The 24160-nt window shown below is 33.6% G+C and overlaps 2 protein-coding genes across 3 annotated transcripts in view; both read right to left on the bottom strand.

Moving 5' to 3' along the window:
- Nucleotides 1–2841, bottom strand: part of bmpr1aa (bone morphogenetic protein receptor, type IAa) — a 29453-nt gene extending 26612 nt beyond the window's left edge. For both annotated transcript variants that reach the window (XM_056471194.1, XM_056471193.1), the window contains exon 1: nt 2645–2841. The gene's annotated coding sequence lies outside the window, so the exon portion shown is untranslated. The remainder of the gene's footprint in view (nt 1–2644) is intronic.
- Nucleotides 2842–6602: 3761 nt separating this feature from the next.
- ldb3a (LIM domain binding 3a) overlaps nt 6603–24160 on the bottom strand; it is a 68464-nt gene continuing 50906 nt past the window's right edge. The window contains exons 10-17 of the mRNA XM_056471471.1: nt 20250–20408; nt 17040–17096; nt 15201–15445; nt 14752–15115; nt 12469–12649; nt 12248–12368; nt 9468–9583; nt 6603–9379 (exon numbers count right to left, since the gene is read on the bottom strand). Of these exons, the coding sequence (XP_056327446.1) occupies nt 9290–9379; nt 9468–9583; nt 12248–12368; nt 12469–12649; nt 14752–15115; nt 15201–15445; nt 17040–17096; nt 20250–20408 (1333 nt within the window). The 3' untranslated portion in view covers nt 6603–9289. The remainder of the gene's footprint in view (nt 9380–9467; nt 9584–12247; nt 12369–12468; nt 12650–14751; nt 15116–15200; nt 15446–17039; nt 17097–20249; nt 20409–24160) is intronic.

Genomic DNA, 24160 nt, shown 5'->3' on the forward strand with positions numbered 1-24160 from the left:
TATATCTATCTATCTATCTATCTATCTATCTATCTATCTATCTATCTATCTATCTATATATATAAATAAAAGGTTTATAACCTGGTTTAACTTAATTTTACCAATAACAGTTATGATATATCATGACAGGATACAAACCTTAAAATGAGACAATCAAAACTAATTTTTTTTTTTACATTTTTAAAGATTAATTAAAAGTTTAAAGCTTCATGTTTCATTCAGTTAATTTACATTTCAGATAACGAAGTAGTATAAAAAAAAGCCTTAAAAATTAAACAAGAAAGACATTATTGGTGAATGCGTGTTGTGACATATATACACACACACACCAGCACTAATAATGCACATTAAAATAGAAGGTAAACATGTCATGTCACTTAAAGTAAAAAATAAATAGGTTAAAATAGTATTTAGTCAGCTGTAAGACAAATTATGCAGAGTATAATGTAGTCTTTATCCAAGAAAAAATTTCAGTTTAAGGTGCTTCGGATGATTGCAGACTTAATTTTAGTTTGGATTCATTTTGTTTTTTAGATTATTTTATTTAAAATGCTTCTCTTAAATCTTACTTTTAAGTTTAAGTATTTGTCATTTGTATTATTTTTAGTATTTTAAATATGCCTTCATAATTTATGTAATGGCAGCACAGTGGGTAGCACAATCTCCTCACAGCAAGAAGGTCGCTGGTTCGATCCCCGGCTGGGTCAGTTGGTATTTTTGTGTGGAAGGTTGCATGTTCTCCCCATGTTCGCGTGGGTTTCCTCCGGGTGCTCCGGTTTCCCCCTCAAGTCCAAAAAACCATGTGGCATAGGTAAATTGGGTAAGCGAAATTGTCCATGTGTGTGATTGAGTGTGTATGGATGATTCCCAGTGATGAGTTGAAGCTGAAAGGGCATCCGCTTCATCAAACATGTGCAGGATAAGTTAGCCGTTCATTCCGCTGTGGCGACCCCAAATTAAAAAAGGGACTAAGCTGAAAAGAAAATGAATGAATGAATTTATGTAATTTTACAACATTTTTTTCCGGAAACAAAAATTGTTTTACTTCTATAGATTGATTTTAATTTACTATTAAAAAACCTGTGGCATCTAAAAGACAGAAAACCCTCTTAAATAAAACATTTATTTACTCTGGCCAAAAAGCACATAACCATCTCATCTGCATAACAATTGACCATCAATTAACATCTAAAGTAAGGCAGAGCAAATAATAGCTCTGGCAGTTACTGCAAATAAAGCACCACTAGCTACAAAAAAACCAAGACAATACAAGCAGGCAGTGTTTTGCATTTATTATATGATCACCCAGAAATTTACATTTTATGGTCAATTACAAATCCTTATGCAGCTCCAAACCTGTTTGCCTTTTTTTTTGTATGGATCAAAGGATTAAAGTTGATGGTTCCTCAACACCATAATATTCCCCTCACATCTTCACAAAATCATTCAGGCTTAGAACAACATAAGAATAAGAAAATAGCATCTAATCTACAACTTTTTTTTTGAGTGAACTATCCAGACTCAGTTTTCATCTGATCTCCCACATATTGACCGATATTATTTTCTGCAGAGGAGATCAAGCTGATCTCTTCAATGAGATCTTGAATCAAGCTGTGGAATGCACAGATGTCTGGCATGTATATACGACGAGGCTTTCGCTTTAATTTTCTCAAATAAATCCACTTTCCTTAGACTAAGCCCTCTCCTCCAGGCCTCTTGAAGCAGACTCTTTCACAGGCACTGCTTCCATCTGTTTTTTGACCTCCTTGAGAAGGTAAAGGAGCAGATCAGACCCCCTTCCCCCAGAACCCATAAATTAAAAGCAGCTTTTGTATTGAGAGGGCTAGAGGCACGACTAAAAGAGACACGGAAAATCTAGAAAGCAGTACAAACTCTACGGTAAAAAAAAACTGTAAATTTTAAAGGTAATGCACAGAGATTCATATAGAAGCGTAAATTAAAGCGAGTTTTTGGTATCTGCGGTGGATACGTGACCAGTCTGATATCCAAAACAACTCACGACACGAACATAAACGATAATAAAAATACAAGATATTGTAAACTGAAAATAAACGTATACATTACAAGTAAAACAGCTTTCATGAGCAGATAAACCAACATTTGGAAACCACACACAGCTGTCACATTATTTGGGAAGTTGTTGCTAGCTTTACGCGCCTGTCGCGTTACAACTTTTTACTTAACATAGACTTTACAAATCGCGACAGTTTTTCACTAAATGATAATAATGGTATTTTAAACATAGAAGAACATGTAGAATTACAGGTATACTGTATTGTTTTAAGACAAAACAGCTCTGATTGGAAGTTAAGTGAGTACATTTTAAACGTATTTGGACTTGCTAACAGCGATATTAGCACATTAGCTATCGTTCAACTCGCCTGAATCTGAGAAAATTTCCCGACAGCAAAAATATTTAATAAACCCATAACCGCCCGTGTTTTACTCTTATTATGCTTCGTACATATGTGCACATGGTAACAAAAATTACAAAACCCCACTGAAGTCGGTTTTACTCAAGCAAGTCGTTAAAACATTTACGTGGAAAACGGAAAATTCAACACAACAAACTTTCGTGAGGCAGCGTTAGCGTAGCCAAGCTAACACTTTGCATTTTACTTACCGATATTCTTGAGTGAGTCGTATTTCCGCGTGCTCCGTCAATTTATTGAACTCCAGACTCTCGAGTAATTCAGTCGGGAAGGGTGTAGTTGTGGTCGCGATCGACTCTCGCTGAGGTCCGTTGAGGGTCTGGCGCTGCTGACCATCACAGTAGTAACGTTAGTAAGCAGCGCAATCACTGTAACACGCACTCACGCACTCAGCGGAAAACAGCGACTCTACAGCGCCCCCTGGAGACTCATCAACGCGGAACATCCACCGTATTCAGGACATGGTGACGTCCAGAAGCAAATATATTTACTAGACGAGAAACTTACAAAATTAAAAAGAGGAAAAATAATATGTAGTTTATTTCTTTGAAAACAATAGCTCAGTTAGGCAAGTGAACTCAACTTAATAATGTGCATGGCATGGGAAAACAAAAGCAGCAACATCAGTCAATTTCATAGATTTGAATGTGACTTTTTGTGGTATTGGATGGTTTGCCATGTTTCAAAGCATTCCACTTGCTCAGATTAAATTAAAAATCCCTCCCAACTCTTACGTGTGAATTGTTATTTTAGCCATTTAAATACTTAAAGAGCATTTGTTTAATTTTTTTATTTATTTTTTTATTAATGCGAAGTGAAGGATAAACATACATTTAATGAGAAAATGCTAATTAAAAAAATTATATACTATTTAAATACAGCATTTTTAGCAACATTTATTTAATTCCAATCAATAAATTAAATCAAAATCAGATGGAATATTTTTGTTTTGTCGTTTAAATATAGATCATATTCTAGATATGTTTTTCATTTTAATTCACAAATCAATGATAACCATTAAAATTAATGTTGAATATGGCATATTGTTGTTTGCAAAATTGTATTCATGGAGTAGCTTTTATATTTTAATTTCATTTAAATGTATTTTTAATGATACACATTATTTAAACATTTTTAAATGAGATTTGTTAGAATTTTGTCGATTATTTAAACATCTAACTTTAAATTTTATATAACAATAGCAATTAAACAAAAATAACAATTAAACAAAAAGAAGCAGATGCCATAAATATAAACATTTTGCTTGCATTATTTTCTTGCATTAACAGAGCACTTGTTGCATTTTACAGATTCATTACATTTTAATTTATCAATGAATGGTAAACATAAGTATAATCAGGAACAGATGCAACATGTTTTATAGTTGACAATTGTGAACACTCTACAAAGCATAAAGCTTAATAGAATGCTTTTAGATGAAAAGGAAATTACATTTACACATCACAAAAATGAATAAGTAATAGGATCAACTCCCTCTGCATTACAGAATAGTACAGAATATTTAATAATACATTTAGAACAGTGCCCACTAAACCTTATTATACCCTTACTTTTATAATGCCATTATGATGCCAACTTAATATTATGTTTAACACATCACTGCAGGTACAGGTCAGTTTTTGGACGGTAAGTTCACAGTATTGGTTGAAAAAGCACAAAGGTTGTTTTCACAAAATAATTTGAGAATACAATCACGATTAGTAGTCAAAGTTAGTCTTTCAAACCATCTTAAATAACAATACAGCTCATAAATGGGTAATAGATCAAGTAAATCTACTCTATAGAGCTGCACTCATCATTCATATGTAAATACCCAATCAGCAGGGCTAGTTCTCATGTACATATATATATTATTTATTTTGTAAATGTAATAAACTATAAATAAATTCAATTGTGGGTCGCTCTCCTTTCTAGTTCTGAAATTTGCAAGTGAACTGCAGAATATAGCAGATAACAAACTAATGATACAATATTTGTAAAGTTACTGCTTTACATTTAACAATGTTATATTTTTATTAAAGAATATGTTCTTGACAAATGCTAAAACAATACACTTTCCACTCCTGAACACAACACTTAAATGTTTATTAAATTAACTTACTAATGTTGTGTAAAAAAAAAGAGAAAAATTAAACAAAATTTAAAGGTAAATAGAAATAAGGCAATTACGCCTGCATGCCAAAGTTTTTTTTGTGTGTTAACAGTAATCAAGCAAACATAAGAACACATCCAATCTGATGTGCTTAAACAAAATTCAATATATGGCAGTGTAAATATAGTGACACATCATAAAATATGTCTTCATAAAGTGTTTTCACAAAAATAGAATTCATTTGGTAACATTATTTACACTACCTGACAAAAGTCTTGTCGCCTATCAAAGTTTTAGGAACAACAAACAATAATTTGACTTCTATTTGATCATTTGATATCACAACTGACTTACAGTTAAAGTCAGAATCATTAGCTCCCTTTGAATTTGTTTTTCTCTTTTAAATATTTCCCAAATGATGTTTAACCGAGCAAAGATATTTTTACAGTGTGTCTGATAATATTTTTTTTTCTGGAGAAAGTCTTATTTGTTTTATTTCGGCTAGAATAAAAGCAGTTTTTAATTAGAAAAGAACATTTTAGGTCAATATTATTAGCCCCTTTAAGCTATATATTTTCTCAATAGTCTACAGAACAAACCATCATTACAATAGCTTGCTTAATTGCCCTAACCTGCCTAGTTAACCTAGTTTAGCCTTTAAATGTGACTTTAAGCTGTATAGAAGTGTCTTGAAGAATATCTAGTCAAACATTATTTACTGTCATCATGGCAAAGATAAAATAAATCAGTTATTAGAAATGAGTTATTAAAACTAATATGTTTAGAAATGTGTTGATAAAAATCTTCTCTCTGTTAAACAGAAATTGGGGGAAAAAATAAACAGGAGAGCTAATAATTCAGAAGACTAATAATTCTGACTTCAGCTGCATATGAAAGGCCTCTAGATTACTATTTTATCAAAATAAAATATGATCATGCCTTGACTTTTAATTATTTAGTTAGGAGAGTAAGGTCTGACTTTGTTTAGATAAAAGTTTCGTTACTTAACAGAATTAATGTACAGTATTAAATATAAGGTCATGGTGCAGTGAATTAATATTATGCATGACTCCCATGAGCTTGGAGGACTGCATCCATACATCTCTGCAATGACTCAAATAACTTATTAATTAAGTCATCTGGAATGGCAAAGAAAGTGTTATTGCAGGAACCCCCCAGGAACCCTCCCAGAGTTTTTTTTATGCTGCCTCCTTCTTCTTACCCTAGACATGCTCAATAACGTTCATTTCTGGTGACTGGGCTGGCCAATCCAGGAGCACCTTGACAGGAACTTTGATGTGGAGGCTGAAGAATGAGAAGGAGTGCTATCCTGCTGAAGAATTTGCTCTCTCCTGTGATTAATGAGCAGCACAAATGTCTTGATACCTCAGGGTGTTGATGTTGCCATCCACTCTGCAGATCTCTCGCATGCCCCCATACTGAATGTAACCCCAAACCATGATTTTCACTTTACCAACTTGACTAATATCTGTGAGAATCTTGGGTCCATGCTGGTTCCAATAGGTTTCGGCAGTATTCATGATAATTGGGTTGCAGTTCAGCAGATGATTCATCAGAAAAATCTACCTTCTGCCACTTTACCAAATGATTAACTAGAAGTCGAGTTATTATTTGTTGCTCTTACAACTGGGATCAATGACAAGACTTTTGTCAGGTATGGTATATTAATAAATATGCGCTAACAATGAAATCCTTTTACAGCATTTATTAATTTTAGTTATGCGTATGTTCAACATTATTCTAATGTTATTAACATCCAGAGATTTTTGTTTTTTAGTTAATGAAGACTGAACAAACACTTTTACTAACATTAACAAAGATTAATAAATGCTGTAATGCACTGAAATACAGTCTTATAAGGCAAGCACAAGTGTTTGCATTACTGTAGTGTAACCTTAAGGTTTCATGTAAAAGTTGAGTAACTTGTATCCACAAAAAAGAGAATAAAGTCTCAAATACCATATTTGTTATTAATTTTAGGAACTGTAACAAGTATGCAACTTCAGTCCTTGGGGTATGTGGGTCTGTCTTTTAATGATTTATTCAATTAAATGAAACTAACCCCTCATTCTTGACAAAGAAAACAAATAAATTATCGATGCAAATTCAGAAAAGTGTTTGCAAAGATCTTGTAAATACTGAGGTTTTCATAAAATAAATAACAAAACAAAACAACATATGTGACAATGCAAAATATTAATGGCTGATTTGTGAGGGAAACACACATTCTGTGTAACCTATTTTTAAAATTGTTATGAAAAAGTTATGAAAACAATGACAATGCTAATGCTAACATTGTGGATTAGCTCACTTGGTTTCACTCAAAAAAAGAAAATGTTTAAAAAACTTAAAACAAACAAAAAAACAAATTAGTATCACATAAAACACACATTCAGCACCAAAAAGACTACATCAACATATGTTCTCCATTCACTTAACAGCTTTTTGCAATTGACTTCCAAGTCAGGGATCAACAGGCCTGATTGTAGTTCAGAAAACATATAGTAATGCATTAAAGCACATTTAAGTGTACTATAGAGGTTAAGGCTTAATAAAATGCATAGATTTTATTCAGATCATTTTCAACATTCATGTATAACTTATTAATTTGAATCTCTCAGTCTTTAATATCATAATATGTAGTATAAATGCACAAGAAAAAATAGTGTTATATGTTAGATCATGTCAGGCAAAGGGGTGCATGTATGCCAGTGTAATCAGGGATATAATAAAATAATGCTCTAAAATACAGAACACTGCAGTCAAGATGTCAAATCCTGGAAGAATAATTTGTCTCTTTCCACAATAGAAACAGAGTGACCCGAGCACCAAATCTCACACATTACACTGATGACTTGCTCTTTTTTTCTAACACGAGGGACAAATTCATTAGCAAAATTTGTTATGTTGCGTGAGGTAAAATTATATAAAGTATTATATAAGGAGGTTTAAAAATACTGGTGATGCCTCTGAGTTTTTTTTATTTTAAATAAATAGCAAATGCTGAGTAGAAATCAGGACTTAACACTTCTGATTTTGTAAGTAATTGTTCTCATGTTATTGTATGTGAAACATATACTTTAGTATATGCACTATCCAGTTAGAGTTTGATCATATCAAGTAATGGGCTAAAAATAACGAATTTTTATCAAGTAATGGGCTAAAAATAACGAATTTTTATCAAGTAATGAGCTAAAAATAACTAATTTTTATCAGCATGAACATTAGCGCAAATGCAAATACGGCTAATTTTATACAACTGCTCAAAAAGCAAAGTAATAAATAAAATGCCATTTCAGACACAACATTGTTTTTGCTCTATTTTGCAGATAAACACAAGCAGAGCTGTTGTTTTTCGCTATACAACATATACAGCAGTGTCTTGTGATTTCAAACAATTGCAGTGAGTCAATAACACAGTAAAGCAGTCGTTCAATTCATTCACTCCTGAATGAAACAAGTTTTGAATGAATCATTTGAATAAACGATTCAATGACTAAATCATTAAGACTTGCCACCAACAAAGGGTTTTATTTTCCCATTTAAAAGCAAGCATATTTCTTTTTTTCCAGCATTTGTTATATACATTTTTTTCTATAATTGTAATTATTATGTTTTATTATTTATTTAAATATTTATGCTATTATATATTTGCATTCTTTAAGCTTTATTTATCAGATGCTGGTACAAACAAGTTAAAATACTACATAAAGTATTCTGTAGACATTCAGTCTGTCTCATTTACATCTATAGAAAGTTGAATTATGAATCAACACAATACTGCACGGTATTATCATACTACTTGTTATCATGAATCTTCAACTGGTATAGTATTACAAGATATGTTAATCGCATTTTGAACACCCTAGTGTGTGGCTTAAAGGACTTCAGGCTGCTGCGACATGAGCGACAATGTTGATATTATGTAATAACTTATTTGATGTGTTTTTAATATAAAAAAATACTTTAAAATACATCTTTTCAGAATGTGATGCAAAGCCCAGCATCAAAGTATTATTAAATCATGTTTACCAACAATCTCTTTTTACTCATGAATTGAAACCCTTATAATTTACCCCCAATCTCAAGGACAAATTACACTACATTGCACTGATTCACTTATCTGAACTATACATACCCACTGCACATGGACATATATATCTATCTGCACACTCCTGATTATTAATAGCATCCTGTACAAATATTCATTTATTGTAAATCTGTTCATAGCTAATACAACCTGTATATAATGTTCATAGTACATCCATCTGTACATATTACCATAGTTTTTCTATAACTGCACTTTATAACTTATACCTGTATCCTGCACTTGCTGCTATTGCACTGCTGGTTAGACCGAAACTGCATTTCGTTGCCTTGTACTTGTACATGTGTAATGACAATAAAGTTGAATCTAATCTAATCTAATCATCTAAATTAGTCTTCAGGGTTTTGACTTCATCGACTGCAGCACTGTATTGGATTCCGATTAAAAACGTCACAACACTTAGTTTATGTATCATCCATTCATCCACCTACTAATATGCTGTTTAACCAATTATATACTGTATTTCTTTTTATATGATTTCCACTCTCATTTTAATTGGCACTGGTGTCTCGCCATAAAACCGCTAATGCAAAGTTAAATTAATTGCATTTAGCAACTTCTCTGACAGATTTAGTTTTTTAGCTTTTGAAGCATCTACACATTGATGGCGTGTGCATGCTTCTTGCATAAAGGCTTGTCCTTCTTAGAGTAGAAAGGTTGTCCTTCCAGGTTGACGTGGCAGACCTGTGTGTGCAGACAGAAATATGTAGTTGAGGACGGTGTTGATGGAATGATTTATACACCATAAGAGGGAACTTATTTTTGAACCTACCGCACAAACAAAGCAGGTATCGTGCCATGTGTGGCCAAGAGCTTCGATAAATTTGTCTCCTGCTTCAACGGGGAAGTCACAGCCATGGCACTTTGTACTAAAGAGTGCAATATAATCTGGTGACAGAAACAGTAAACATGTAGTAATCCATACAGAAGACTACACCAATCCATACAGAAGCATACACAAAACTAGAGCTAAATAATTATTTGCACTAATATTTCCCTATTATAAAACGTGATTTTTAAACAGCAAAGACTTCTAATACACTGTGGACACATAACATGCAACAGTAAAGCAGTTTGGAGAGAAAGCAGATGGATCATTGGGATAATATAATATAATATAATATAATATAATATAATATAATATAATATAATATAATATAATATAATATAATATAATATAATATAATATAATATAATATAATATAATATAATATAATATAATTTAATATAATATAATATAATATAATATAATATAATATAATATAATATAATATAATATAATATAATATAATAATATGGGGAGACACGGTGACTTAGAGGTTAGCACGGTCACCTCACAGCAAGAAGGTCACTGGTTCGAGTCCCAGCTGGGTCAGTTGGCATTTCTGTGTGGAGTTTGCATGTTCTCCCTATGTTGGTGCGGGTTTCCTCCGGATTCTTCCACAGTCCAAATACATGCGGTACAGGTGAATTGGATGAACTAAATTGGCCATAGTGTTGTTTGAATGAGTGTGTATGGATGTTTTCTAGTACTGGGTTGCAGCTGGAAGCGCATCCAATCCGTAAAACATATGCTGGATAAGTTGCCAGTGGCTCCGCTGTGGCCACCCCTGATTAATAAAGGAACTAAGCCGAAAGAAAATGAATAATATAATATAATATAATATAATATAATATAATATAATATAATATAATATAATATAATATAATATAATATAATATAATATAATATAATATAATATAATATAATATAATATAATATAATGTGACTCTGGACAACAAAACTTATAGTCTTATTAGTGGTTTGTCAAGCCCACTCTCCTGTGTGAAGCACACTCAGAAATGTACAATGTTTTTGTTAAGAGATATTGAGTGATTGTAAGAAAGAGTCTGGTGCAAATGTGCTAACTGATGCAAGTGTCTGGAAAATTGTCAGAAATGAAAGAGTGGTTTGTCAAGCCCACTCACCTGTGTGAGGCACACTTAGAATTGCATAATGTTTTGAGGTGTTTATGCCAAAATCAGTAGACTTTTAAGTAAAAACTTTTAATAAAATGTAAAAAAATTATTAATATACATTGCTAAGAACTTAATTTGGGGAATTTTAAAGGCATTTAAAATTCTCATTATTTACATTTTACTAAACCCCCCACAGATTCCAGATTTACAAATAGTTGTATCTCAAATAAGTAATAAAATAAAATTGTCATATTATGAAAGCATCAGGGAGTCACTATGAATATGCATGGTAACGAATTTGCCTTTAACACCAAGGATCTTCTGCTGGAGTTCTTCTCACTATAGTTATTAAACGTGATTTTTAATTCATCTTGTCCCTATCTAACGAATCTTTGGTTATTTGAACCTATTACTTGTTCTCAGGTAACGTGTTTTAGCTGAGCGCAAACATAAGTTAATAAGCCTAGGTTATATTAATTTATGTAACAGTGTACACTGATTCTGCACATGTGCACATGCTTGCCTTAATTTCCTATATTGTAGAAACTTAGTGTACGTTATACTTTTATAATGGCCATTATTAAAAAATATAAAAAATGGTAAAATACATATAAAATGTAAATTAAAATATAATCAGCAAAAGAGAGGGTATGTTTAGTATTTTTTCAAGAAAATGAAAGGAGGCAGTTATGTTATCGGCTCCATTTCACAAATATGCATACATTGAATATGACGGTCATATAAATATGTAGCTATATGATGCCTTAACATTTTTGGTGTCTGTTAAGCTGTTAATATCAAAATGAAAATAGGCAGTTCCTTATAACATGTTTTCATTTTATTGTTAAGATAGTGAAACAACTTAGCCAGGGTGATGTGAATGACATTATAAAGTAGCCTACACTGTTCCCTTTAAAAGATTTACCTGACGTGTCCTTGCGAGTTTGTTTTCCATATCAAACTTGCATAGTCTGAACTTAAGCAAAGGGTGCAAGACTGAACTTTGTGTACTTAATATTCAGAAAAAGCCTCAATCAGATGTCTGCAGACATGCCTTCATTTTCAGATCTCTCCACCCTCCCCCCCACCCCCCACACTGACACGGAGCAGAAGCATTTTAAATATGAAAATGGCCTTCTCAGCGTTTCCAATTCCCTCCGTTTTCATGGCTCGAAAATTCTGAGGTAGCATGGACGTAAAGTGTAACCATAGCAAAACTTATACGCTTTAAAACTGAAACGTATGTGTAAACGGGGCCTAAGAAAGCTTTGCACAAACTGTAAACCTGTTTTATTACAAATTAATTTAGGTGACTAACTGATAAAACTAAAACTGAAGCTGAGCAATTATGATGCTTTTATGTTGTGTGGCTAAATGTGAAATATTTATTTTAGAAATAAGGTCATTAATAACACATCACACTAATACTGTTTATCATACTATAATAATATATAATTTGTTGAATATAACAGAAGATGTATTGCATATTATATCACAATTGCAATCTCAATATTGGTCATTTACTAAAATTATTTGGCCCTGAACTAAATTTATATACAATTTTATGTTAGATATAGCCAGAGGTTCCCATACCTTTCTCACAATACGGTTCGCCATCCTCCATATGGAAGAGGCTGTTTCCAAAAGGCTTTCCACAGGCTGCACACACAAAGCATGTGGTGTGCCAGGTCTGCCGCAGTGCATGCATCACTTCCTGTTGAGCAGATGTTGAGCAGATTCGTCAGTAACTGTGAAGTGTGTTTACATTTGTGTGTGTGCGCGCGTGAGGCAATGTTTATAGGTTTCTGACGTACTCCCATGATCTTGGTGCTGCAGCGGGCACAGGTAGGTGCGAAGAACTCTTCATAGCAGTTCTCACAGTAAACATTATTCTGCTCCTCCACAAAACTGACGTCAGCCAGAGATGTGTGGCAGTAATGGCAGTTGAACTCCTCCGGATGCCAGGAACGACCCAATGCCACCAGGAATGGTCCCCTGGGGAGTCAAAAACACACTTATGAAAGATTAATGTTTTTACAAGCACTAAAGTCATTGATATTTCCCATCATATATCCAATTATGTACCTTTATTAACATTTGTTGATGAATTATTGATTTTTAAAAATATTAAATGGACGTATTGTTGGTCTTGCTAAGTTATATTTCACAACTAACATTTTATGAGCCAGTTTTACTAAACATAATATTAGCGCAATAGCATACAATGACAAAAGCACAGTTGGGCTGACAATACTGTAAATGCACCACATAAACAACAAGTTCAGCAGCTCATTTCATTATATTGTTTCTCATTAAAGAAACTTTATACATGATTTATGATCAAAGCATTGTTTTATTGTAAAACCTTTTTGACACAAGTTGCTTTATAAAAGCCACTACAGAAAAACAAAAATACTTGACTGACAAAATTTTCCTCAGTTATTCTTTGCTTTGTTCAATTGTCACATAATAGATCTCAAGCCTTTTTTTACACTTGTGTTACATTTTACAATTGAAAAGATTATTATTTATTATAATTGTTATATTAACTATTAAGGTATAAAAAATATTTTAAAAAGTTTTATAATTTTTAAAAAATAAATAAAATAAAATAAATAAATAAATATTGTTAATATTACCATTTAACTAAAATAAAACTACTTATTTTAAAGGTGCAGTAGGTGATTGTCTTCAGAAACATTTTTTGTTGTGCTGGTTGAAAGTCTCTACACATTCCAATAGTAATGACTAAAGTAAATGATCTAAATGTATTTATTTGTATTTTTATATTTTGAGTAAGGCATAAGACAAAAAAAAATGTTCGTCCAATTAAAATTTGTCGAGCCGACAATTCCCATAATCCTGAGAAGCAGCCCAAACTGTCAGGCAACAAATGTAGATTTGTACATCTGCACACCCCCGTTCACACAGATCCGGAGTTTGCGCGTACACATGAGAGAGTGACAACAGTAAAAAAAAAAATGCTGAATCTAAATTATTTAAAATCCTGAATCAATATTGGAGTTACTTTTGCACGTTGGAGGAAGGACGACACGATGGCTGAAGTATTTCTTTTAGACATGTAATGTTATGTTTTAAAACTATTTTAGTCAAGCAAAGCTTATATAGACTTTGTTGTTTTACGAATGGGTTATATGCACAGAAGTGTTGTTCAGCTACTGAAATATTCCGGTGAACGATAGATGTGACCATTTTCAATTTCATACGGCCTTTTACAGCATCGATAATGTAGATTTTTAATTAGTTTAATAACAAAGCATAAGTAAATAGCGCTATTTCGCCTAGCCTGATTTACTGAGCTGAAGTTGCTTTTATATCCACATTGGTTCATTTATGAACAATGACAACCCATGATGCACTCCCTACATTGTTCACCATGCTACTCTGAATATTCGGTCTGAAATAGCATGTACTGCAAGTATGGCTTAGTAATAAGTGCAATTCCTGCACACCGCTGGCCAACCAGTAAGCACAAAGCGCGTGAGAGAGTGAGACCAGCGATCCTTGCATGCATGAAATATTGTACATTATGACAAGTTTTGCTTTCTACACAACTGAAAACATGCTAGATATAATACAGTTTTTCGTTTGGAATTGTAGTGTTATAACGTTTTCTAACTGGTGAATGACATGATTTAGTGTAGTGAATTGTCTACTGCAATGTTTCTCAACCCTGTTCCTGAAGACACACCAACAGTACACATTTTCAACCTCTCCCTAATCAAACACACCTGAATCAACTCAGTAGAACATTAGAAAAGACCCCAAAACCTGACACGAATGGGTCAGATAAGGGAGACATACAAAATATGTACTGTTGGTGTGCCTCCAGGAACAGGGTTGGGAAACACTGGTCTACTGTCATCTTTATGGTGCGCGTTTGTGATTTCAGGAGGTGTGGCTTGGGACAGCAGGGGAGGGACTGTGTTTTTAAAGCTATTATGCTAATGGCTAGCATTTTGGCAGATCACCTACTGCACCTTTAATAAAAAAGTACTTGTTTTAATAATAAAAAAAAACAAATAAACAAAAGTAAAATAAAAATAATTCCAGTAAAGCTTTGTAATTGTAAATACCTGATGATATTGTTGCAGGTTGCACACAAAGGTGTCCTGTTGCTGGCTGCAAACCGCTCCGCCCTTTGAGCAACTCCACGAGCCACCGGCGGGAAGGGGGCGGGGTTGAAGGGAGGAGGGGCGGGGTTAAATGCAGGACTCGGTGCTGCAGGAACCGGGTTGGAGATGATAGATGGTGGTGGTGGAGCCGCCTGGGGAAGAGGCTGCACTTTGATATTCGTGGTGGGGGTGGGTTTGCTGGGGTCAAATTTCTGAGCAAAGTTATCATCAGTAACCCAGGGAGGTCTGTTGGAAGATGACGCTGGAGCTGCTGGAGGAGCAGGTGGAGGTGGGGCAGGTTTGTGCACCATTGGAGGAGCTGGTGCTAAAAGAGGTCCATGAATTAGCACCGAATGTACAGAGTCATGCACATAAAATGAGTTATACACAATTACGTGTGGAATGGTTACCTGGAGCGGCTGGGTAGGAAGCAGGCATAATGGTGGCAGTGCTGACCACTTTGGGTGGTGGTGGACCTACAGGGATTTGGATGGAGCTGTGCTGCATGGGTGGAGGCTGCTGCATAAGTGGAGGTTGCTGCATAGGTGGATGTTGGTGCATGGGTGAAGGCTGGTGCATTGGTGGAGGCTGCTGCATGAGTGGAGGCTGTTGCATGAGTGGAGGCTGCTGCATAGGTGGAGGCTGGCTGTAAGGACTACAGAAAAACAGAACAGAGACTCCGTGACATTTCAGTTCAGAGAAGATCCTCCTGCATCTTACACTTTCATCCAAATTATTCATACAGAACATTTTTTCCCTTTCCATGGCAATATTTTCAGATTAACCTAATGGTAGCCAACCCTGTTCCTAGAGTAACACCAACAGTACACATTGTGGACGTCTTGCTTATATAACCATTAATTTAAACGCATAATGCTGGTGATACACAGGAAAACTTTATGATCAATGTTGCTAGGAAACTTTGGGTAATGATGTCATAAATGGGCAACTAGGTCAGACACTGGGCAGAAAAATAGGGCAATGGGTTTCAGATACAATATTGTCACCCATTATTAATAGAAAAGTAACCAAGAAACATACTGCAGCTTTGCAAAATTGGCAGGCAACATTGCTGAAAAAGTTACAGTGTGTATCATCAGCATTAGAGTAACTTCTAATGAGCTGAAGGAGTTGAGTCTTGTGAGCTTAATAATAGACATGCACGTGATGATGCGGCATTTGACTCCAGAAACACTAACTTGTCCCTTATCTTGAAATGGTCATTGTTGAAATACCTAACTGGGTATGGACGCATAGTTGACATCATGTCTTGCATGACTGCATTAAGAGGAAATAAAGACAATAATTGTAATAAGAGTTGATAAGAATTTAATGTTCTCTTATTTTAAATGTAAAAGTTTCAGAGTTAAGGTTTAGAGTTTTCTACTGTGCAGAAGTTTAGTGCTCATGCTTATGGCTCTGGTGGGTTATTAACATAAACAATAAGGATGTTTGCCTCCCACAAAGAGCAATAAATGTGCTAATATCAGTTCTAGGATCAGCCTTTAGGAAACTAATTTAGAACTTGAACTATATAGCTTGTTTTAGTCTTGTATGGACCTCAACTAATTGTGTGGAAAAGTTTTCCTTCATTTTATTGAGATTAGTAACCAAGCTATTTTTGGCAGTACAAAATGACACAACACGCAGTCTCTTTTTGTAAAAAACAACTCCCTGGTGTACATTTCAGAAAAAAATCAGATAACCTTTCACATGTGTTGTTCTCATGGGTTTTAAAATGCATTAATGTTGTGCTACACTGTAAAAATAATTCAGTAAAAAATCTGTACAATTAGATAAAATTAGAGTTTTTTTGTTTAATGTCACTTCAATGTCAATGGATAAAAAAACGGGTCATCTGTTCTTGCAAATGAACCTTTTCATATGTTAACTATGTTACTGTTCATTTATGACAAGCACATATTCACAAACATAACCCATGAATGCCTATATTTTTGTGAGAGATTAATTATTTGATACATTTTTTTGTTATTTATAATAATTCTAAAGCATTTTTCAGGAAGAGAGCTACGTTTTTTTTCAGGATATTGAATGGAATTTCTTAAAATCCTTGATACATGCCTTACTGACCCCAAACTTTTTCATTGTACTGTTTATTCATATAGTTGCTAAAGGTAACATATCTCTAATATATATATAAAATCATTCACAAATATTGAGCAGTTAAAAAGTTGACAAAATCTGTGAGCCTAAACATGTTATTGTTTGAGAAGAGAGCTTGACCATACCTTGAGATGGAAGTTTTGTACTGGGAAGTGTAACCCATAGAGGTCTGCAAGCTGTAGCTATAGTATACAGCAACAAAAAAATTGGTGAACAGTCGAAACTATCAATCCTATAACAAACCAGAGAGAGGCCATGAGCACTCATAGTTGTATGGCTGTGAAACTGATCCCAAAATACAAACAGGAACAGGTACTTTGGTTTTCCAAATCAAATATATATAAATTAAACAAATATCCAATGACCTGTTAAAGAACTAGTAGGATGTGAAATTAGCTATGAGTGAACATGGCAATATATACACCACAAACAAATCACCCTACCAGCATAAAAACATACAGTACAAACACAAGCAAAACAAATAACAATCATGAACTTTCAGAGCAAAGAAAGTATAATGTATAAACACTATTACATACTATATTTCAGTGAATAGTAAAAGAGAACATAATAAAACACAAAATATATGTATTTCATGTTGAAATTTCCTGACAGAAAGAATCTGATCATAATAGGCTTAATGTTAACCAAGTCATCTAGTTTGAAGTAAGTCAACTAAATCTGAATTGACAGTTAATATGATTATGGCTTCTATTAATTACTGGAGACTTATTTTATTATTTTGACAAAGATCAGATCAGCTGAAACAACGAAGTTCACTTTAGTCTGCATGCGGTAATCTAATCTAATGGACAGCTGGGTCAGATAATCAATGTAGACATGCAAAGAGAAGACAGTCTATGTCTAAACAATAAACATGAGCATTTGTTGACATGGGTTTAAATACCCAGATATGAAAACTCACACTTAGGGTGGAAGAATTGGACATGTAACTTGACATAAGGGTTGAAAGATGAAAAACGTAAGGGTCTAACCACTAAAAGTGTAATATAATGATTTTATTCTTTACATTATAGGATGTGTCGTGTTTATTTATTCATATACAGTTTGATGTCAGAATTATAAGCCCCCTGTTTATTTTTTCCCCCAATTTCTGTTTAACGGAGAGAAGATTTCTTCAACACATATCTAAACATAATAGTTTTAATAACTAATTTCTAATAACTGATTTTTTTATCTTTGCCATGATGACAGTAAATAATATTTTACTAAATATTTGTCAAAACACTTCTATACAGCTTCATGTGAAATTTAAAGGCTTAACTAAGTTAATGAGGTTAACTAGGCAGGTTAGGCTAATTAGACAAGTTATTGTAGAACGATGGTTTGTTCTGTAGACAATTGATTAAAAAATAGCTTAAAGGGGCTAATAATTTTGACCTTAAAATGGCTTTAAAATTTTTTAAAAACTGTTTTGATTCTAGCCGAAATAAAACAAATAAGACTTCCTCCAGAAGGAAAAATATTATCAGACATACTGTGAAAATTTCCTTGCTCTGTTAAACATCATTTGGAAATATTTAATATTTAAAAAGGAAAAAAAAAATCAAAGGAGGGCTAATAATTCTGACTTCAACTGTATGTCTGATGGCATAGTAAAAGATTTGGAAAAGGATAGCAGTGCAGCCCTGTTCTGTACTGTGCAGTATTCACTTTTAAATGGTACATCTTTTCTTTGACCTATAAAAGATACAATAACATTGCTAGAATCATATCTAGAAACTATAGCTAGAAAATCTACATTTATTATTCACATCACATATTAAACATATGAAATGAATTTGTACTGACTGGGAATCGATGTAAGAGACTTGTTTAGGGATGTTTAGGGGTGAGATTACAGTACTGATGTAGCACCGATTAATTTCAGGAAAAATGAAAAAACTAAACTAAACTAATGCTCAAACCCAAGAGGAAACGTATTAAATGACTTCACCTTAGGTTTCAGAAACACCTGCATCTTACTGTTATGGTCATTGTAACACTACATATAAGTTCTTACTGTGAAGTTGAGCTAAAAAAAAGTCTTCAATGAAGACTTGGAAGATTTTTATTTGGAACAAGTCCTGTTTTGAAGTGTCCCACTTTGAAGTAGCAGCTGAAAACAAACAAGTGATGATGCTGTGGATTAAATCAAATGTGAGTTTCTTGCTTCCTTTGGGGGAAGATCATTAGCAGTAATAAGTTACATCAAAGGAAATGGCAGCTGCCGCCAACCTGATTTTACCAAGTAGGACATTATCCTGGATCAACATCTCTGTTGATCGTAGAACAGCATTCCAATTAGCCAATCAGAATTAAGGGATACCTTTACCATTTATGTCAAGCAGGCTTACAGTTAGGTTGCACTTCTACATGATTGTTATCCAACTATTATTCCCCTCTGATTTTGGTAATAATTTACAGATATGGCTGTGTTTAGGGGTAGTGATATGTATTACATTTTCGAACAAAAGTGATGTTCCAGGATTAACATAGATGCTAATCCAGGATCACATTGTACTTGGCAAAATCATGAGGAGCAATCAGCTGCATCAGACAAAGAAGATCATATTAGAAGATTAAAGCCACTGATTGCAATGTTAATAATAAGAGTCACTGAAGGATGGGCTTTGTTTGAGTCTCCAGAATCAATAGGGGCTCTTTGTTTTACAACAGTTTACAATGTTTGGCTAAAATCTAAAAGTAAAAGTTAATTTCCTAAGACATCTATAATTTTTCCAAAATATGTATACTTATGTGTACATATGTGTACAAAATAAGTTACTTATCGTTGAAATGACTAAAGCTAACTGTATTGTATTGCTACTTCCAAACAGATGACTATAACCCCACACATACCAACATCAATAAAATGCAACAACAAAAAACATAAATACAGACTAACAATATCTGGAAAAATAATAGTGTTTACTAAGGCTGCTTTAATTTGATCAAAACCACAATAAAATGGTGTCATTGTTAAACAAAATAGCGGCTTTTAACTATATATTTAAATGTTTTTAACATTTTAATATGTCAAATGATCCGATTTGCAGTTCATATTATGAAAACAGTATTGTTGCAAAATATTTTTGTGCAAGAAGAATTTTTTCAAGATGCTTTTGTGACTAAAACAACATTTAGATTTTTTTTTTGGTAACATTGGCACCTTTATTGTCACTTTTTGTCAATTTAATGCATCCTTAGTGAATACAAAACATATATAATATTATAAAAATAAATTTTTGAAAAGTTATATTTGCAGTAAACAAATACATACCAAAGAGGGAAAAGTAAAGCAAGCCAAAAATGCAAATGCAATGCAACATTACCTGGCGACAGTGGTTTGCTCTGGAATCAGCTCCACATCAGGCTCAGGTGCCTGATTGGCTATCAGCGGCTCCGAAAGGAGCTGATTGGGCAAAGCAGCAATAGTAGGCGGGCACACGGGTGCAATGCTGGTAGAAACTGGAGCATGCTCAGCAGCAGAACTAGATACAATGTTAGGTAGCAGTAAACTGAAACTGAAGACAGGCTGAAGGCATAAATACAGACAGCAGCCATGTATGTAGATATGCCTTTAAAGTATTGTCATAAGCAGCTGCTTCGTTTTCATGCATACACTATATTCTGAGCACAATGCAAGGATGTCCATCAAGAGGGACAGGAAATGTTGAAGGATTATAGAAACTGTAACATTAATGAGTGAACTACTGATTTAATACGAGTCATTAATTGAGCTGTATTTTACTTTGAATGCAATATCTCTGCGACTGAGAGTGCTATTCTACAATCAATCACATGCTTGATCAGGGGACATTAACTGCAGATGGCAGGACCCCATTTTACAGTGACGCAGACTACAGTCATAGGTTATGTAAACCCTCTTAGTCTGCCTATAAAACACAATTCAGTGGTTAGAGAGCAGTAGATTAGTGTTAAATAATAAACCTCCCTGTGATACAAGCAAAGAAAAGTGCATTATTCACAGAGAGACATCGCTTGAATCAGTTGGCATCCCAAGTATAATCAAACACAATCAAATGATGAGGTTATATTGGTGTTGGAGCCGCCCAGGCAGAACAGAGAAGATGAGAGAGAGGGGCAGGCATCCAGCAGTAGCAGCAGCAGGCCTGGTGGTGGTGGTGGACTGATGGCTGACCCCCTTCAAACTGACCATCTCACTCGCTTTCAATATATGAAAATATACCCCACAGGGAAGCATGAGGTACAATCTTAAATAAAGACAGCATTAAAAGCTGAAGTGTGTGACTTTTTTTCTTCATTTAATTGAAATAAATTTTGAAACTAAGCTTTACATTACTGTCATTTTAATGGCATTTTGTGTGGATCGGTGCCAATAGTCTGGTGGACAGTGCGTTAACACACTGAAAAAAATTATTCAATGATGATTCCTTGGATTTACTCAATTTTTTTTGCGTTAAGTGGTTGTAAACAATTTATTTGGGCTGAATTTAAACAAACAAATTAAGTTGAACATTGTTAAATTTAATTTGCTTGTTTAAATTCAACACAAATAAATAGTTTGCAACAGTTTTGCATGCAACACTTTTTTCAGTGCATGTAGCACCACTGTACTTTGGGCATTCCAAGTTTGAGTCCTGGCTCGCAGACCTTTCACAACTCCATTTCCCCTTTCCCTCTCTCTTCAACTTTGCTCCCTGTCTAGCTATTTTTCTTTCATAATAAAGAAGAAAAATGGCAAAAATAAATTTAAAAAAGTACAAATAAAATAAAATCATGAAAATACTTTATTTCTTGACAAAATTACTTAATTTTGAATTGTAATTCTCTTTTATTTTTAATGAATCTTTTCAATGTAGTTTTTTCATGTAATTTAACATTTATAGTAGAGCATATTACTATACAAAAAGCGAAATGTATGAATGCGATTATACAAACTCTTACAAATTTACCATTAATTCACAAATGTGAAAGTTATAAAATGCCATGATTTTAACCTACACTGTAAGTTAAGGCAAATATTTTTATGTTGCTTTAACTTTTTTTAATATGTTAATCGGGGTTCAACTAAAGGTTAAGCTATACAAAGCTTATATTTTAGTTAGTTTGACTGATGCAAGTTGAGTTAACTAGAAAAGTTCATTTGGTTCAACTAAAAAAAAGTAAGAATTTAAGGCAAGAAGTTTTTTAAAGTGTATAGGGTGAGTCTTTGGGGGGATTGTTTATGTTTTTCTAACCATTTCTAATCATTTGCCAGAAAGAAAGCCAGTTTGAAAACAGTTTTTATGTTTGCATTTTCAATCACACACTTCAGCTTTATTGCCATTCTGTAGATCCTACACAGTTATGGAACATCGATAGTGCTAAAGTAAATGTTGGTCGCAGACATTTATGAAGCCTTCATGAAGATTTAAATCTGTGGTGAACTTGTATGAATGTTGAATCTTTTTTTTTTTGTAGAGTATAATGCAAAACAAGCATGCGTGTGTGTATGTGTGTGTGTTTGGAAAGGCTTTAGGGAAGATGTGTTGTGGCAGAAAGCAAACACAGATTAGCATTTATAAGCATAATAAGAGAAACTGAATGCAAGACTAAATTATAAATCCTAAAAAATGACAATGACATAACGATGACTGATATCTATCTCTCTTAAACACAAACTTTCTCTACTGCACTTTTTAGCTATATTAGAAAATCTAAAATCACTGGACAGATTCACAGAACAATGAATTATACAGTAGATTGCAAAAGCAGACAATGCCTTCAGAAAAAGGGGTTGTATTGTAATCAAAATGGGATCAGTGAGCAAAGAGAGTCAAGATAGCCACAGAGATACTGCAGTGCCACCTGCTGGCAATGTACGACTGACACATAGGGAAAGAGTATTTTCTCAGCCTGATGCGGGTTAGTGCAACAAAGTGTTATGAATAGCATCCTAACTTTACACTATTACTGTTCCTTCACACGTGCAGATCAGCAAACAAAACTGGGGAACATAACAGAGGGTTGCAAAGAATAACTGAATGAATTATGAAATATTCATGCAATAGCAACACATAAAAAACATTGAAGGGACTGTAAAGCTTTGAACTTTTGATTCGCTGTTTTCAACCCATGCACTATTAAGCATTTGTTTTCAATCATGTATAATTGTTCAGAGGATGAGAATGACCTTTTTAGCCTTTTACAGCCTAAATGGGGTAAAACGGGTTATCAAGTGTATGCTAAATAAATCAGATTTGATAAAGTTCTTCTAAAAGCCAATTAAACTGGATTTATCTCTTTTTAATCACACATGACTGGAAACAATTATTATAATGATGGGTAAAAACACCAAAGCAATCTTTTAATAATGTGACATAGGCTGTGTTTACACTGGCACAAAACAAATCTGACACAGATCAGACATTTCGACAAAAAAGCCCCACAAAAGATTTGATTTACGAGTCTTTCTGAGTAACTTCCAAATGTGTTTTTAATCAGATAATTTTAATAATAATCTAACCTACATCTAAACACGTGTATATATCTGATTCCCCATGAAATTTCAAGCCACACAGGCATCACATTCGCCCAAGTTTGTATCATTAAATCTTATTTGCACTTGTACCACTGACAAAGAACCTTTATATACTGGAAATATTCAGAAGCATAGAAATGTGTTGAGAAGTGCATAAATAAAACAGCTCTGCTAAGTTACAATATATTGTTTATTGTATAGAATTCTATATCTACATAAACCAAAGGTAAAACTATTTAACAACATAAACATTTCTAAATAAATAAACTAAAATCAGACAAAAAACACACTCAAATTCAACCATAACAGGTTTTAACTTGAAGGGGGAGTTTACTCCAAAATTAAAATTTATTTGAAATTTAATTCAACATCTATGAGTCCTCAAGCTGTTTCAAACTTGTGTGAGTTTCTTTGCTCTGTTGTACACAAACAAAGATATTTTGAAAACCAAAAAAGTTGACATTCCCCAAATTAGGGTGTCATACTATGGGAGTCAAAGAGGACCAACAACATTTTGGTTACCTCACCCTTCAAACTTTGTTTGTGTTCAACTGAGAAAAAAAGAAACTCGTTTAGGTTTGAAACATGAGGAGGGTGTATTACATATTACATACAAATATTATATTACATGTAAGTTATATAAAGAGTTTTAACAGATTAGCCATTCAAAAGCCAAAGGTCAACTTTGTAAAGTGACTAGCAACAGAATAATTTTACACTAGGATTAATGTAAACACA

The sequence above is a fragment of the Danio aesculapii genome, chromosome 13 (genome assembly GCF_903798145.1).
Source record: "Danio aesculapii chromosome 13, fDanAes4.1, whole genome shotgun sequence".
Lineage (NCBI taxonomy): Eukaryota > Metazoa > Chordata > Actinopteri > Cypriniformes > Danionidae > Danio > Danio aesculapii.